The 16,686-nt window shown below is 42.0% G+C and overlaps 1 protein-coding gene across 1 annotated transcript; it reads left to right on the plus strand.

Moving 5' to 3' along the window:
* The first annotated feature begins 6,438 nt into the window (after window positions 1–6,438).
* Window positions 6,439–8,031, plus strand: LOC135486828 (neuronal acetylcholine receptor subunit alpha-10-like). Its single transcript, XM_064769932.1, has 3 exons — window positions 6,439–6,446; window positions 6,606–7,165; window positions 7,508–8,031. Exons 1-3 carry the CDS (start codon window positions 6,439–6,441, stop codon window positions 8,029–8,031), a joined length of 1,092 nt encoding a protein of 363 aa, XP_064626002.1.
* The last annotated feature ends 8,655 nt before the right edge of the window (window positions 8,032–16,686 follow it).

Genomic DNA, 16,686 nt, shown 5'->3' on the forward strand with positions numbered 1-16,686 from the left:
TTCTCTTCGTGTTGGATAGCACGTCATCAGATTAGCAATACACCTATAAACAGCAACAACATTTTTCCTGAAACACCCGTGAAATAAACATAACGAAAACCCGAAATACCATGCTGAAATTGCCTCCATTCCGGTGTTACACGCAACATTCCTGTGTCATAAAGTCTGTTGAACGACGGACTCTGAATTCAGTCAACGATTACGGCTATTCCTTTGTCATAAAGTCTATAGAACGACGGACTCTGAATTCAGTCAACGATTACGGCTATTCCTGTGTCATAAAGTTTGTAGAACGACGGACTCTGAATTCAGTCAATGATTACGGCTATTCCTGTGTCATAAAGTCTGTAGAACGACGGACTCTGAATTCAGTCAACGATTACGGCTATTCCAGTGTCATAAAGTCTGTAGAACGACGGACTCTGAATTCAGTCAACGATTACGGTTATTCCTGTGTCATAAAGTCTATAGAACGACGGACTCTGAATTCAGTCAATGATTACGGCTATTCCTGTGTCAAAAAGTCTGTAGAACGACGGGCTCTGAATTCAGTCAACGATTACGGCTATTCCTGTGTCATAAAGTCTGTAGAACGACGGACTCTGAATTCAGTCAACGATTACGGCTATTCCTGTGTCATAAAGTCTATAGAACGACGGACTCTGAATTCAGTCAATGATTACGGCTATTCCTGTGTCATAAAGTCTGTAGAACGACGGACTCTGAATTCAGTCAATGATTACGGCTATTCCTGTGTCATAAAGTCTATAGAACGACGGACTCTGAATTCAGTCAATGATTACGGCTATTCCTGTGTCATAAAGTCTGTAGAACGACGGACTCTGAATTCAGTCAATTATTACGGCTATTCCTGTGTCATAAAGTCTTTAGAACGACGGACTCTGAGTTCAGTCAATGATTACGGCTATTCCTGTGTCATAAAGTCTGTAGAACGACGGACTCTGAATTCAGTCAACGATTACGGCTACTCCTGTGTCATAAAGTCTATAGAACGACGGACTCTGAATTCAGTCAACGATTACGGCTACTCCTGTGTCATAAAGTTTGTAGAACGACGGACTTTGAATTCAGTCAGTTCACTGTGGCGGCTTTGTCTAGCTACAGTCCAAAGTAAATTCGGGCAAACTTCCTGATGCCGTGGTGCTGTTTCTGAAGAGGGTGCACGCTTTTGTTTGAGTGGCGTAATTGAACCCGACACAGACGTCCGTATCCGCACAGGTCAAAGCACAGCCTATCATTGTCGGGCTGGTGAGGGCCTCGTACTGTCGAACCGGCACAGTAGGAGGAGTGGCGAAGAAGTCTCCCCTGAACCCTGCAACAAACAAAAAATGAACTAAAAAATCACAAATATCAATGTGGTTGAAAAAACATCGAAGGCCCTTGCGGTACATGTAATTATAATCAGCTCAAAATGTAAGTACTGCGAAACAATGACACTAGATCATAATACTCATATTGATAAACGGCACCGTGACGGTTTCTTAAAGGAATTACTGATGGTCGATGAAAATAGAAATGCAGTTATACACAATGTATTTGTACATCTGTCAACACAATGGCAACGTTGAAGTTTATATTCAGTTCGTGTTCTCAGAATTGGAAATTTTCAAATTCACTGAAAAATTTCAGATTTTTAACAAACGGCATAGGCCTTTAAATTCGTATCGGCTGGAGTTTCCTTTTTACTTACCATCAGATGGTCTGTAGACTTCCATTTGACAGAGCTTTACAAAGAGAGCAGGGAATAGGGGTGGAGTTAAGTCCAGACTGACAATGATATAACGACTGTTTCCTCGACACTCTGCTGCCACCACCTCATACGTCGCAAGTCCTTTATGCTCATAACAAATCTTGCTTTCTGTATCAGCTGGTGGAGTCGTGTTCGTCAACCTGATGGTTAATCCTGCCTTTGGCTGGGCTGGAATGATTGAAATTTTGAAATCATTGGGCGGCGCAGCACTTAGCTCTGTCGGTTCAAGTCAAAGTGTAGAGGCATAACGCGAACATTTTTAGGTTCACAGTATCAGCGTTACTTGTTTGTTTACTCACCTTTATCAACTCGGTAGATGAAAACGACAGTCTTGACGGTTGTCTCATCCCCGAGGTCAACATACCACCAAGGCCTGCCGAAGTATATGGAGATGCACTCCTCCAGATTGGTCCGATCGCCGCCAGTTACGGCGGTTACCAGCCAAGGACCATTGGTTAAGTTATCGCCGACAAAAGTTGGGTAGGACGAGGGCCGGTATTGTGCAACATTCTCACCTGAAAAAGACAATGTAATTGCGTTAGTGAGGTAATGGTTTTTGAAATGTTGCAAGATTGATTTGAGTATAATAAGCAGAAGCTGACGAGATAACGGCAGTAAATTTCTTCTTCTTAGTCGTTTGCTGTTTAAATTTAATTTGGTTAAAGGATGCGGCAAATAAAAAAGATCGTTTTGAGTTTGTTAAGAACCTCTGAGGGTTTTTCACTTTGATGCAAAACATCCACGAAGTCCATATTTGTGTTGGCCGAAAAATCAACAAAGCCTATCAAATGCGAAAAAAGTGTAATTTTTAAGTGTGCACACGAAAACACATCTCCATCGGCAGCATCAAACATGAGAAAAAACTGCACTGGCCATTGAAGATAGCTGGTAGCGCTCCGGCCCCGGCCCGTCGGGACCCAAACACTTTCCAAAAAGGAAAAGATCATATAGTCCACACATTAAACTTTCAAATTAAAACAATGTCTCAGCTTGAAGATGCCCATGAAAAGTTTAAATGCGAGGTTTATGTGTTCCCACTTCCCTTACCTAAGCACGCTCCAGTCGTCTCCTGGGGGAGCAAATGCCAGACGGATATCAGCAATAAGAAAAATGACATATGTAAATCAAGCATTTTTGATGTGGTTGTGTCCAAACAATGGATTAAATAGAAACTCTCGTGCTGTCTCTGAGTCTTCTTTATATCTTTCCGTTACCCTGATGTGCAATTGCCTCGTGCGCTCTTAAAGCAATCAACCACAGTGGACGTGTTATGAAAATGATGCGCAGGCAACCAGACGAGTGAGCTTTCTCTTAAGTTTTATTAATTTCTGTTGCCTAAGCTTTTTGTTTCCATGATGATGATATATATTTTACCCCTTGACAAATTCAGACATTGCGTGATTGCCCAATTTATTCCTACTAATGCCGCCAAACACGCTACAAACGCGTTATTTTTTAGATTGCGACAAGCGTGAATGGAACAAGCTTTAGTCATCCCATATAAACGGTCGTTGGTCGTGGTCGTGGGTCCAAGACTCGACGAGTGCAACTCGAACCTCAGCGCAGTCGCGTGAAATGGCCAAATGTAGCCTAAAATGGCCAAGTGTGGCCAGTATGGTTTCTACTGAAGGGCATCCGGATTGGGCTTGGGGAATGAATGGGTAATTAGTCAAAACACTCAACAGAAGCATTGTCTAGAACTCCCTGGTTTACAAGGAATGTGTAGCAAGCATCTTGTCTTCCTTTCTGTTTTGAAGACTTTATTTCATATTTGGTTGAGTTACATAAAAGTAGATATTGACTTATCTCGGACATTAATATTTTGACATGATATGAGCTCACATTTACTTGCTACAACAATAACTTCAATAACATCACCGCATATTTTTTTGACAATTAGCAAAACAATGATTACGATTTTGTATCAAGTTCGTCGTAATTAGAGGGCTAATTCATAGCTAAAGTGTCCACCAAGTAGGTAAACAGAACGCAGGGAAGAACGAATTACGACATGCGAGCGCCAAGTATATTTTCAATGAAAATATGGCGGTTAGTAGCCCAATGATATGTGTACGAGAAAACTACTACGGAATACATTTATTGCACAATTGGGCGAGATCGATTGTTGTACTTGTGTAATGTGGTTCTGGTAAAAATTGATGTTTTCATAGTTTTGTGTCGCAAGTAGAATCAGTTAATATTATGAGAAAATGATCAAATATTTTCACGGAAACAAGATCACGTATCAATGTCATGATAATTACAAGTTACATGAGGTTGTATGTCTAGTAAATCGTGTTCCCGGGATCCTTAACTTCCACACGCAGATGATAGTGGACTGGTCTCATTTGCAACCTTCCTTAGAACCGGAACGGGTTGTTGCAGTTTGTCAGTCAACAAAACGATAAGGAACACTGAGGAGAAATTCGTTGTGTTGTGTCATTTTTCTCTAACCTTCTCGGTCGAATCTGTTCGTACTATGATCCTGTCCCCAATAAATGCTTGTCCGGACCTCTCCAAAGCGAAACTCTTCAAGAAAGGGGCATTTGTATCATAATCGTCCTGAAACGAAGAATTACTCGTGACAAGCGCATAGTCAACTTTTCGTTTTAATGCCTTTATTGGATTCCAACTTATCAGTGGCTGTGATTTTAGGCAAAGCATTTTTTTCTTCAAAACCATCTTCAATTTGAACGAAGGAGTCGTGCTCTGATGAAATCTTATCGCAGAAAATATAACCGCAAGAACTATGAAGTGTATTTCAGTGATTTCGTTGATTGGACTTACTGCTCTGCTAAGATGTAGACAAGCGGATTCGGGCAAGGTGGTTACAAACGACGCGACCACTGTGGCTACCACGGCAATTTCCCAAGACGACGCGACTACTGTGGCTATCACGGCAATTTCCCAAGACGACGTGACCACTGTGGCTATTACGGCGGCAACTTCTCAAGACAACCCGACTACTGTGGCTACCACGGCAATCTCCCAAGACGACGTGACCACTGTGGCTATTACGGCGGCAACTTCTCAAGACAACCCGACTACCGTGGCTACCACGGCAATTCCCCACGACGATACTACCACTGCGGCTATAACGGCAACTTACAAAGACGACTCGACAAGTCTGGCTACCGCGGCAACTTCCAAAGACGACGCAACTACTCCGACTACTGCGGCGACTTTCGACAAAGGAGACGATGACACCAGTGAAACGATTACATCTGGTGACTCGAATGAGGGCACAACGGCAAAAGCAATCTCAGGTAAGAATGTTTCAAATACACGTTGCACATAATCATATACCTAAATGTCATCGACTTTTCCAAGGCTTAAAGCTTGAAAGTGATGTAGGACATGTCAGATCCGAATCGGCATGTAAGATGTGGACCAAATCCGAATAGCTGTTGTTGGTGGCAACATTTTTCTGGTGCAGAGTAAGTATGATTCTATCATGATAAATGATTACAGTACATGATGAAACTTTCTGGTGGCTGGGTTAAAAAAGAAATGGCATTACAGAAGTGTAGTTATTATGCACGCAAGTTCGCTGAAACCTGGCAATTAGATTATGTTAATTGTTTTGGAACGAACGGAGTGGGGCTTTCGCGATTTTCACGGTTGTTGTTTTTTCTCGTAGGCAATATCACATCCGAGGCAATCGTGGAAGCTGACGTCATCAATCTTTTGCTAAACAGCTATGAGAAATTAGCTAGGCCCGTCCACGATGCAACAATACCACTTATAGTGTATCCGCAAGTGACGCTCCTACAGATATTGTCATTGGTAACTAAACTGTATATCATGTTGCAACTACTCTAGTTTCGCTTATATAAGACCGTCTCTGAAATTTTTCGTTGCAAGGTTCTATCGGAGCATGGCGTTTGGCCATCGGACACATGTGACCCACCCATTTTCAATCCCACTGATACTTTGGGAAAAAATATCGAAGATCCAATATTGAGTTGATTACATGTACATGTATATGGAACCATCCTAGATCTCACTGGGTTTTTGGTGCTACACATTTTAAAAAGTTGCCGTTATACTGTTCAATCTCGTGTCGTCAGTTTGATCACGACGAAGCAGTGTAATGATAACGAGCTCTATTAAATGTTTATTTCAATTCAATCTTTCAGGACGACCGTTCCCAAGTTCTTGAAATATCGGCAAGGATCACCTTTGTAAGTTACACGTATTTTCATTTTCGTTCTGAATTTCAAAGCTCTGAAAATTCGGTAATGGTAAAGATTGTATTAAAGATGTTCGTTCATATCCAAATATATTTTGTCCTTCCGATACTAAAATAAATCGCTACGTTGATTGTATTGGAACAATAGTGGGTTATAGAAAGAAGATTTCCATTGCCGCTAAAATCAGGACCATTTTTGGTCCACCTTAGTGCATTGTATTGTGTGAGTGTTTCCCCTCATTGTCATGTTTTTAGAACGCCGAAAGAGGCGTGGATAATCAAAAACTACTTTTTGTGGCCTTGGGGATGGTAACAAATGCCACAGGCAACATGTAAGATAAACGATCTTCGCATAACAATGTATTTGCAGTGGTGGAAAGACGTGTTTCTAGATTGGCAACAGGATGTAAACATTACTGGCATCAACATTTTGTCAATTCCTTCTTCAACCGTTTGGTTACCTGACATAGGAATCATGAACAAGTAAGTTGTATGTCCGGGTAGATGGTCAACGTTTGAAGGCGAAAGACATCTGAGACAATGAACTTGGTATTTAATCTCCCGCTTGTTCCGTTGTTTCCTCTCCTGACCAGCAAGCAAACGAATAACTACCAGATATTAATGATTGACATTTCATTCCAGTGCTGCCGGTAAAGTTCTCATGGCCGAGGAAACGGGCAGCAAAATACAGATCTGGTCAAAAGGAGTTGTAGCATGGCCAGTGCAGCGTATCATCACCACCACGTGCGTCCTTGACATGTCCAACTTTCCATTTGACAAACAGACCTGCAAAGTTGTAATGAGCTCGCCAAGCTACACTATAGACCAGTTAATTTTTTCCAATTTGAACGAAAAGGCGAGCTTATCCTTCTACCAGGAGAACAGCGAATGGGAACTGTTGGATTCAATACAGGAAGTCCATATCATAGCCGACTCTGACCGAGAAAGCATGGATTATGATGTCATGGAGTACTCCGTATTCACCCTGAAGCTGATCCTCCAGCGTCGGACAGGTTACTACTGGGTCCATATCCTGATACCGTGCATGTGCATCTCACTTTTGGTTGCCTTGGCGTTTTACATGCCCATCGACTCTGGAGAAAGGGTGTCATTCACCGTGACTATATTACTCGCCTTCACGGTATACCAACTCCTTATTGCTGACTCCCTTCCGAGGACGTCTGAAACAACTTCCAGATTGTGTAAGCCATTTTATTTATCATGCAATTCTATCTTTAATGCATTAAAGCTCTTGAACGTATTGAAAAGGAAAACATGTTGTAGACCAACATTGACTGTCAAGTCTTTCATTAATTCTCTTATCGAAAATGGAGTGGAAACCATTGGGTTGAGGATGTGATACGAAAGGTAGACCTGACTACTTCGAGGGGAGAGGGATGTTTTACAGTGACCATCATTCTTGATCAATGTTTTACATTGCGATTTTTTGCAGAACCATGCTCAGAGCAGTGATTGAAACAACTGAAGTAATTTGGAGACGATCATAGAATGGATTCGTTTTCTTAACTTTTCCTTTATTTCAGCGGTTTACCTGACGGTCCTGGTGTGCTTGTCCTCTCTTGCTGTGTTTCTGACGATGCTGGTCCTAAACGTACATCACCAAGACCCCGACAAGCCACTTCCCAAATGGTTTAGATGGCTGACCTTCAGAGGACTTGCATTTCTGACCTTGAAAAGGCAATCTGCAAGGAAGCTAGAAGCTGAGTTTTTCCCAAGTCACTCAATGGTTACCCCTGATCCAAGTACACTTTATCCGAAAGATTGCCGCTCGGTTGGTGCGGAAAGGAGCGCTATCTCCCTTGTGCAGATCGGAGGGATGGAAATTCAAAATAACAAGGGCTTCACGTCAATGAGAGAGCCAGATTTCGATGGACTGCTACAGCCCCCTAGCGGACAATTCGGACCCTGCTGGCGGCTTGCAGCGGTGATCCTCGACCGCAGCTTCATGACCCTCTATATCATTGTAACCGTGATTTCCACCATCATTATACTTAGCACCACCTGGCCAAATGATTTCTCAAATGAAACCAAAACAGGAAAAGAATGACGCTTTTTCTCAATGTCTATACGATCAATGTAATTAGCCAAAAGTATTTCTTTCCAGACACACAATTTTTTTAGTGTAATTTGATACTCTCAGTGAGAGTGACTTGAACTCCATCTTGAACACACTACACCAACAAATACTGTTGGCTAGAGTTTTGCTCTAGCATTATTTTTCACGTTAAAACGAGGAACACATCGTAAGTAATGTGTTAAGAATGTAAACGTGCATGTATATGTTATGGGGTTGCATGTCGCTTTGAAAGATGCTGCCATATTCCCGGGGATTCAGGACCAGCATGCCCCAAGAGCAACACGGATTTAGCCCCAAGATGTTCTCTAAGCATTGGCGTGCAAAAACACTGCTAGAGAGAGAGAGAGAAAGAGAGAGAGCAATCATTGGCAATGTTATAAAAAAAATAGTGAGACAAATAAACGATCCATTTCGGTCAATAAAGATAGGGCAAGCTGAATGGGGACATTTCATTGATTTTAATTGTGTTATGCTTATCCTAGCAGATCTATATGCACCTGAGGATTCACTGGTATCAGAATATGCTTATATTTTGATCGATATGTAGGCTTTGGTGATCTCATTCGGCAGCCACGTACAGTATGTGAGGTGGATTAATTTTCATTTGGAATAGCTATGCCCTGTACAGTATGTACAGTAGCCTCTTAAAAAGACCATCGTTGCATGATATCATGACTCTGGACAAGATTGTTCTTTGCTGTTTTAGTTCAGGGGAGGTTACTGGTAAGCTTTCAAACGATGACTGATGTCGCCCGGGGAAGGGGTCAAAGAAACCATGTCTAAGTTAACCCAAATTGCTAAGTGGCTGCCACATTAAGGATCTATATCATCTGGACCCATTATTAAAGCGTTACAGTCATTATCAAACCGTGACAGGCCATACATACATGTAAAGTGGCTGAATACTTTCTCTTTTTAGGATGTCCAGAAGTGTTTAGAAATCATCAAACAAAATCTTATGATTTTCTCTGTTCTATTGGGTCTAGCTGGTGAAAGCAAGGTGGCATTTCGTCGAATTGTATCACATATGCACAGATCATGCACGTTGCAGTCAATGGGACAGGATTTACAATTATACAGCGATGCCCTTGATTTTCCTTGTCACCATACATTATTTGTACTGTGATATTTCTTCCGAAGTTTCTCATCATCGATTAGAGTGTAGACTGTCGACAACTTTCGATGTCTGCTTGCAGTTTACTTTTGCCGATAATGAACATTAAGAATTGGACATACATTTTGTGTGCATTGGATCTCATAATGCATACTCGATATCAGGCCAGGACTTAAGAGGTCAGCTTTAATTTGATTTAATAAAGTTCTGCCTTTTTCGAGAATCTGGTAGCGAATATGATTTCACGGGTCAATATTTTTGACAATCAAACTTCCTATATTGAATTCAAATCACGACGTCCCACACGGCAGAAGAAGGCCGGAATTTATTCAAAACTGACCTGTACGTCTCCTGTTCACGGCTGAACTATAGCTCAATTTGTTAAATGGTTCCTCAATTTGTGTTCTGTTCAGTAAAACATGTACTCTGACCATGATTACTGACTTCATCTGGTTCCAAGTCGAGATCTGTTCAGAATAACGAAAAATCGGCAAATATCGTTCTTAAATTATTCCGAGTTATCTTTTAGATATGTCTTTTGGATACGCGTTCTATAAGCACACTCTCGACGACCGCCGTTTCTGCCACGTGGAATTCAGCATTTCGATATGCTCATATATCCAGTGTGCAATACTTTGCTTGAGATCCAGATGTACGATGATTAACTTAATATTAATGGCGAACAGGCGATATTCGTGCCAGATCCGGCTGGGAAGACCCAGTTGCCCTGGTGAAGATGACATTACCTTTGAAACAGGATGGCACATGTTTCAAAGTCAGGTAAGAGAGTTATGAGGAGACAAATATAAAAGAACACATGTTTAAGTAAATAGATGCAATTAAGAACAATTGCATAACGAGAGATATAGAGGAGACACATATGTAAGAAGAAATTATGTAGTATCATTTAAATGGATGCAATCAAAAACAAGTGTATAAACATGATAAACTACCCAGGTCAGTCAAAATGTCAGTTTTCGACGAGATGAAAAAAATGTGGATTAATAAATCTCAAGCTCCATAAGTGTCACAAATATCCGCCGAATTTTCGCAAGCAATTCATATTGACGGATTTCGCGAATACTATTTTTTGATCGAAAGACCGAAGAGAAGAAGGGCATTTGATGGCGAATTTCAGTACCCCTAATGGTCACAATCATCCACCACTGCCTGATGCACAATGCATGAACGATACACACATTACACCATGGTAATATCCAATGAAGGATGTGAGGTGGTGTGCGAATTTCATGTAGGCCTCACCACTGTGTACAAGCGCGTCATAAGCAGAGCCTGCTATACTAACAGGAAGTACATTCCATGGCCCAATTCTTTGTTGTATAGGGTGGACAAGTGGACATATCAATGCCGACGGAGTATAGCCCATTGATAAATAGCGGATTCGCATCGAAATACCCTTTCATAACAAAAGAATGTGATCAATGGACTCTACTTCCGGGAGATATAGCAGCTCGTGTGTACACTGTGCTCACATGCCGGGACAGTACATTATAAGTGTATTGTAGAGACAATTGAGAGTGTACAGGCTATTGTAGCGTCATATTCGTCCACGTATCCTTTTACGAGCTGTCGTGGCCCTTTTTGCCAGTCTGTCCTACCGATACAAAATACCAAATTATTTTACACCCTCTCCTTGTCCCGCCCTATGTTATTGCCAGCAGAAGGGTTTTTTACGATACAGATGGACTCGTATCGCAAAGTTCATACCGCCAGCAGTAGTAGACCCTAGGCCTAAACAGGCATGGCACTTTGACGGAGCAACGAACATGTTCTATATTGTTGGAGCTGATCCGAAAACGAATGACAACAAATTCCTTGTTTACGATTACGATCAAGAGAGTGCCATTTTTTACACAAGATATAAAGTGAGAAAAAAGCCCGAGGGAAGGTGCCGGTGTCATTGCTCCGTATTCCTTTCTTTAAGTGTCTTATACATGTGTCAACGCTACAACAACATGGGGAGGTTGGTAGAAATAAGCTATACAATGTTTAACCTTTCCACTGGTACCATTACAAAGAAAATGTATCTTCCCCGGAACGACCCATGCCGAAGCTGCAGGCGACATTCCGCACCTGTCATAAACGAACGCATCATCGCTTTTGGTTGCAGTGAAAGAACGACCAAATATGTCAATATATACAACATGAGTTGACATTCAAAGAAGGAAATCGTAAGATTGACCCATGGAAATACATTAAAGATTGCACGTCTTCGCGCCTTCACGTTTTTACCGAACAATGATTTGATAACAACGCAAACTACTCTGGTTGATGGTAGTTACTATGTTTCCCTCCTTCTGTACGACTGTACGAGGGACTGTCGGCTATTGAGCAGGCATCGCGGAGGCCCAATGTACGTCAAGCCTATTAGACACACTCACAGTATAAACGCACGGGATCTTCTCCTCCTATACATTTTCCCCATTCCGCTTTCGATATTTGCATTTAGGATACCTTGCTCTCCAATGCAGGCAACCCTACCGACGAAAACCTATAAACTGGATGAAGTCAAAATAAAATTGCTTTCAAAACCTTTCAAAATCACTACGAGGAAGCCTGATTTCCGCAATCTTTATTTGAAAAGTGATATAAATGGTGGGTTTTATCATTTTAGGAATGTTAGTCGAACCGGATCGAAGAGGGAATATTTCAAAGATGTGAGAATATTCACTGCTAGTTATGAGTAGGATTTTACAAAGAATTTCTTCTAATGAAGTATATCATTTAATCGCCAACTTGGTGACAAATTATAAAGCCCCGTGAAGACTAGAGCTAGTCCATTTGTGGAACGAATACAAGACAATGAGAAATTAGAGGCAGTGGAGACTTAACGACGTTTTTATTAAGTTAAAGACAGGTAGGTGTATTATGGAGCGGTGGTGCCTTAGCGTGGTAAACCACAGAAATCCGCCAAAGAGGTATGCACCATCAAGAATTGATGACGACTAATTCATGTTACCATTTACCAAACTTCTAGTTTTGGAAAAAGATAGCTGATTTCTATATTTCGTTGTTGTCAAATCACTTGAGTTTACATCGAGAGATCTTGTCACGAGACTTGGTCCATGTGTGTTGCGTGACAGGCTATAGTATCACAGTCTACTCTGGAGAAATAAATTTCGACGACCAGCTCTATCAATATAAAGTGTTTTATATGTTTTTTTATTCTAAAACATCTTGGTTTCATTGTAGTGTCATTTTCTACGTACAATGCATTACACCTCATTCCGACTGCACCGCTTCGGTTGCTGAAACTAGAAGCGACAAGACAATTGAGAGTGTACAACCAAGACCTGTTCGGTATCAACTGCTCCAAGCAAATTTTATCGTTGTATCTCTGACTAAATGTTTGATGGCCATATTTTGGTGTCGCCAGTCTGGTGGTTGTCTTATTAGTTGTTTTAGACTCGTTCAAGATCCTACCGCAAGACGGACCAATAACCGCAATCCCATCTGAGGAATGGATTGGAAACCGGCAATGCGATTTCAAATTATGCTTATAACAAGACAAGAATGGGAATGCTGAATCGCGTTTATCTTTCTCCATATTTGTGTCATCTTGGAATGTGTGGGATGCTGTCACATCTTCACAGATCAATCTAGCGCTGCATACACTAAATCGTGTCTTTGAAATATCCAATAATCGGTATATTTTAAAGCCGTGATACGATGTATTCAGAGCGCCATATCGGCACAGGCGGCAAGGAAGATTAAACTATTTATCTCTTTGAGGGTTTTCCACAGGAACGTTTCTTGAGTTCAACATCTGGTCTATTTTGGTTGCTTGGTTGAAATAGTACAAATCTGTGCCTTACGATGTGTATATACATGATGTATATAGCTCTACGTGGGTGCTCATCTCACACAGTGTCGGCTGTTGGTAAATGTATGCTGTAAGTCACGTGGGTGCTGACCTCAGCCTCATGCCTTGTTTTCTGTTGGCAGGTTGAGCCGCATGCCCAGCTGTCTTATGTTGGCATGCAGTAGGTCTGCGTGTGCCGACCTCAGCCTCATGCCTTGTTTTCTGTTGGCATGTTGAGGTCTGCGTGTGCTGGCATCGGGTAGTTGTAAAACAAGAAACACAGAAACGAAACAGAAACACAGAAACGCAGAAACGAAACGCAGAAACGAAAATCAAACGGGTTTTCATAAAAGTTGGAATCAAGCGGCACGCCGATACTTTCCTTGCCCAATCCGTTGTTATTGTCGTTTAAAAGTAAAATCTGAGGTTGGTGGGTTGCGGCCAGCTGGAATGCAATAGAGTTGTTGAGGGGATACATGGAGCACCTTGGGGGGGGGGCGGCACGATATGGGTGAAGTCTTTTGAGGTGGTGGTGTAGTACTTTGGTAGGTTCGATTCGATTCCTACAGCATGTTATTTTAAATGAAGGTGCAGAGCAACATCTTGCCTTGTAGTGTTCAATTTACATGAAGTACCAGGATCATCCTACAAATCCCGTCTGATGCAGCACTAAATGCAAGGTACGGTACCAGTACATGGGTGAATCATTTCGACGTTTTGGCGACTAGAATAGAGTAAAGTGGGGGGGGGGGGCGGGCGGGCACTAGACTTGGACTTGGAGTAACTCAATCTTGCCTGCCCAGCTACTGCCTTTAAATAGTCCCTTTAAATATCTGTTTATGTTAATGAGGTTGCAGTAGGGAAGTTCAGCCCAGTGTCGTGCACAGGCCATGGAATGTACAAAAGAACAGGACTCGCTATTCGAAGGACTATTTTCTACTTACGCCGTGTAGTACATACATGTAGTGTATTGGGGAGGTCAGTGTAAATAGAAAATAGTCCTTCGACTAGAGAGTCATGTTCTATTGTACATTCCTAGCAGGCCTATGGTCGTGTTCTGGTCATTGGTCATGCCGACTTACTGGCGGCTCATATCGATCATAAAGTCCTCATGCCCTACAGATGGTGGATTGTCAGGGGCACGATCAAGGCCGGATGCTGCCAATCTGCGCACACGTTGATGAGGCTAAAAGGGGTATTGGGAAATGAGCATTCCTCCTTTTATTCCGACTGAATACCAGTTTTAGTTACACCCGCGTTCGCGGCCACAACCATGGCAACAAGATGGAGTCTGCAGACCAGAATTCGCCACAAGACTGGTTTCTGCGTTTCGTTTCTGTGTTTCTGTGTTTCTGTTTCGTTTCTGTGTTTCTTGTTTTACAACTACCCGCTGGCATCACCCTCATTCCTTGCCTTCTGTTTGCCAGCTGTAGGTCTGCATATGCTCACCACAGCCTCATGCCTTGTTTTCTTTCGGCATGCTGTATGTCTGCGTGTGCTGCATCAGCCCCAATGCATTGCCTTCTGTTGGCTCGTTGTAGGTCTGCGTGTGCTGACCTGAACCACATGTCTTGCCGTTTCTTAACAAGCTGCATTTATGTCAGTTGGCGCCGACCTCAACGTCCGCCTTCTCTCTCGGACCGAACTCCTGCAAATTTTACCAACAAATACTGTTGGCTAGAGTTTTACTCTAGCATTATTTTTCACGTTAAAACGAGGAACACATCGTAAGTAATGTGTTAAGAATGTAAACGTGCATGTATATGTTATGGGGTTGAATGTCGCTTTGAAAGATACTGCCATATTCCCGGTGATTCGGGACCAGCATGCCCCAAGAGCAACACAGATTTAGCCCAAGGTGTTCTCTATGTATTGGCGTGCAAAAACACTGCTAGCCAGGGAGAGAGCGAGGATATTAACAGATCAGTATGTAGTACTATCTGGACTGTCTTGTGCAGTCAGTACATTTTCGTCATTTCTGTTTGGGTTAGTTAGGAGGGTTACAGAAAGTTGTTAGGTAAAAAAAAGCAAAGATTTTGTTAACCAAACGAGAAGTTGGTACATTTCATATACATAATTAGACAATTAGATAATGACTTCATGACCTCTACTGATAAATACAGCCCTATCCAAGCACTCCTGAACTAATATAATGCAAGGTACGTACATTTAGGCTGCGGCACCTCTCCAGGGAGTGGTGTTGCATGGAGTGAATAACAATTGGTTGGCTCTTGTTGATATTGATTTTGAGGTCTAGATATTGAAAAGAGGGAGAGCAATCATTGGCAATGTTACAAAAAAAATAGTGAGACAAATAAACGATCCATTTCGGTCAATAAAGATAGGGCAAGCTGAATGGGGACATTTCATTTATTTTAAGTGTGTTATGCTTATCCTAGCAGATCTATATGCACCTGATGATATACTGCATTCCCTGGTATCAGAATATGCTTATATTTTGATTGATATGTAGGCTTTGCCGATCTCATTCGGCAGCCACGTATTGCAATATCTACAGTATGTGAGGTGGATTAATTTTCATTGGAATAGCTATGCCCTGTACATGTATAGTAGCCTCTTAAAAAAGACCATCGTTGCATGATATCATGACTCCGCACAAGATTGTTCTTTGCTGTTTTTGTTCAGGGGAGGTAACTGGTAAGCTTTCAAACGATGACTGATGTCGCCCGGGGAAGGGGTCAAAGAAACCATGTCTAAGTTAACCCAGATTGCTAAGTGGCTGCCACATTAAGACTCGATATCATCTGGACCCATTATTAAAGCGTTACAGTCATTATCAAACCGTGACAGGCCATACATACATGTAAAGTGGCTGAATACTTTCTCTTTTTAGGATGTCCAGAAGTTTTTAGAAATCATTAAACAGCATCTTATGACTTTTTCTGTTCTATTGGGTCTAGCTGGTGAAAGCAAGGTGGCATTTCGTCGAATTGTATCACATATGCACAGATCATGCACGTTGCAGTCAATGGGACATGATTTACAAGCGATGCCCTTGATTTTCCTTGTCACCATACATTATTTGTACAATGATATTTCTTCCGAAGTTTCTCATCATCGATTAGAGTGTAGACTGTCCACAACTTTCGATGTCTGCTTGCAGTTAACTTTTGCCGAGTATGAACATTAAGAATTGGACATACATTTTGTGTGCATTGGATCTCATAATGCATACACTGTAAAATGTGAGAACACATGGAACATGTTCAGAACACACACGGAACACGTTCCCTAGGCACGCAGAAAAAGAATTCTGAGATGACGTGTTCAGAACGTGTTCAGTGAAGGATCAGAACACATCTCATTTTCTGTGAACATGCGCAAGCTGAACAGGAAACACTGCGAACGCGTCCGCGGTGTTCTCCCCACACGGCGAACGCGTTCTGAGACTATCCCTCGGCCTCGCTTCCATTTTTCCGCCGCCATTGTGAACTTTCTCAAACTGAGCCGCGAACTGTTCTGCGAAAATGGTGAGTTTTTATAGATTTTGTATCGATTTCAATGCATGCAATTGGTCAAGTAATGCCAGTCGATGTTGTAGAACTGATATTAGCGTTAGAAGAAGAGCCAAGGCGTCGCCAGCAGCTGCTTGAAGAGACTGACTGACAGCGCGACCCTACAACAATCATCCGACTATTGAATGTACACATCAATGTATAGGCTGACA

This window comes from Lineus longissimus, chromosome 4 (genome assembly GCF_910592395.1).
Source record: "Lineus longissimus chromosome 4, tnLinLong1.2, whole genome shotgun sequence".
Lineage (NCBI taxonomy): Eukaryota > Metazoa > Nemertea > Pilidiophora > Heteronemertea > Lineidae > Lineus > Lineus longissimus.

Bases quoted from the DNA above. Each gene is read 5' to 3' on its own strand.
- LOC135486828 (XM_064769932.1), top strand. The intron at 7,166-7,507 runs GTAAGCCATTTT...CCTTTATTTCAG, and splicing joins TGAAACAACTTCCAGATTGT to CGGTTTACCTGACGGTCCTG.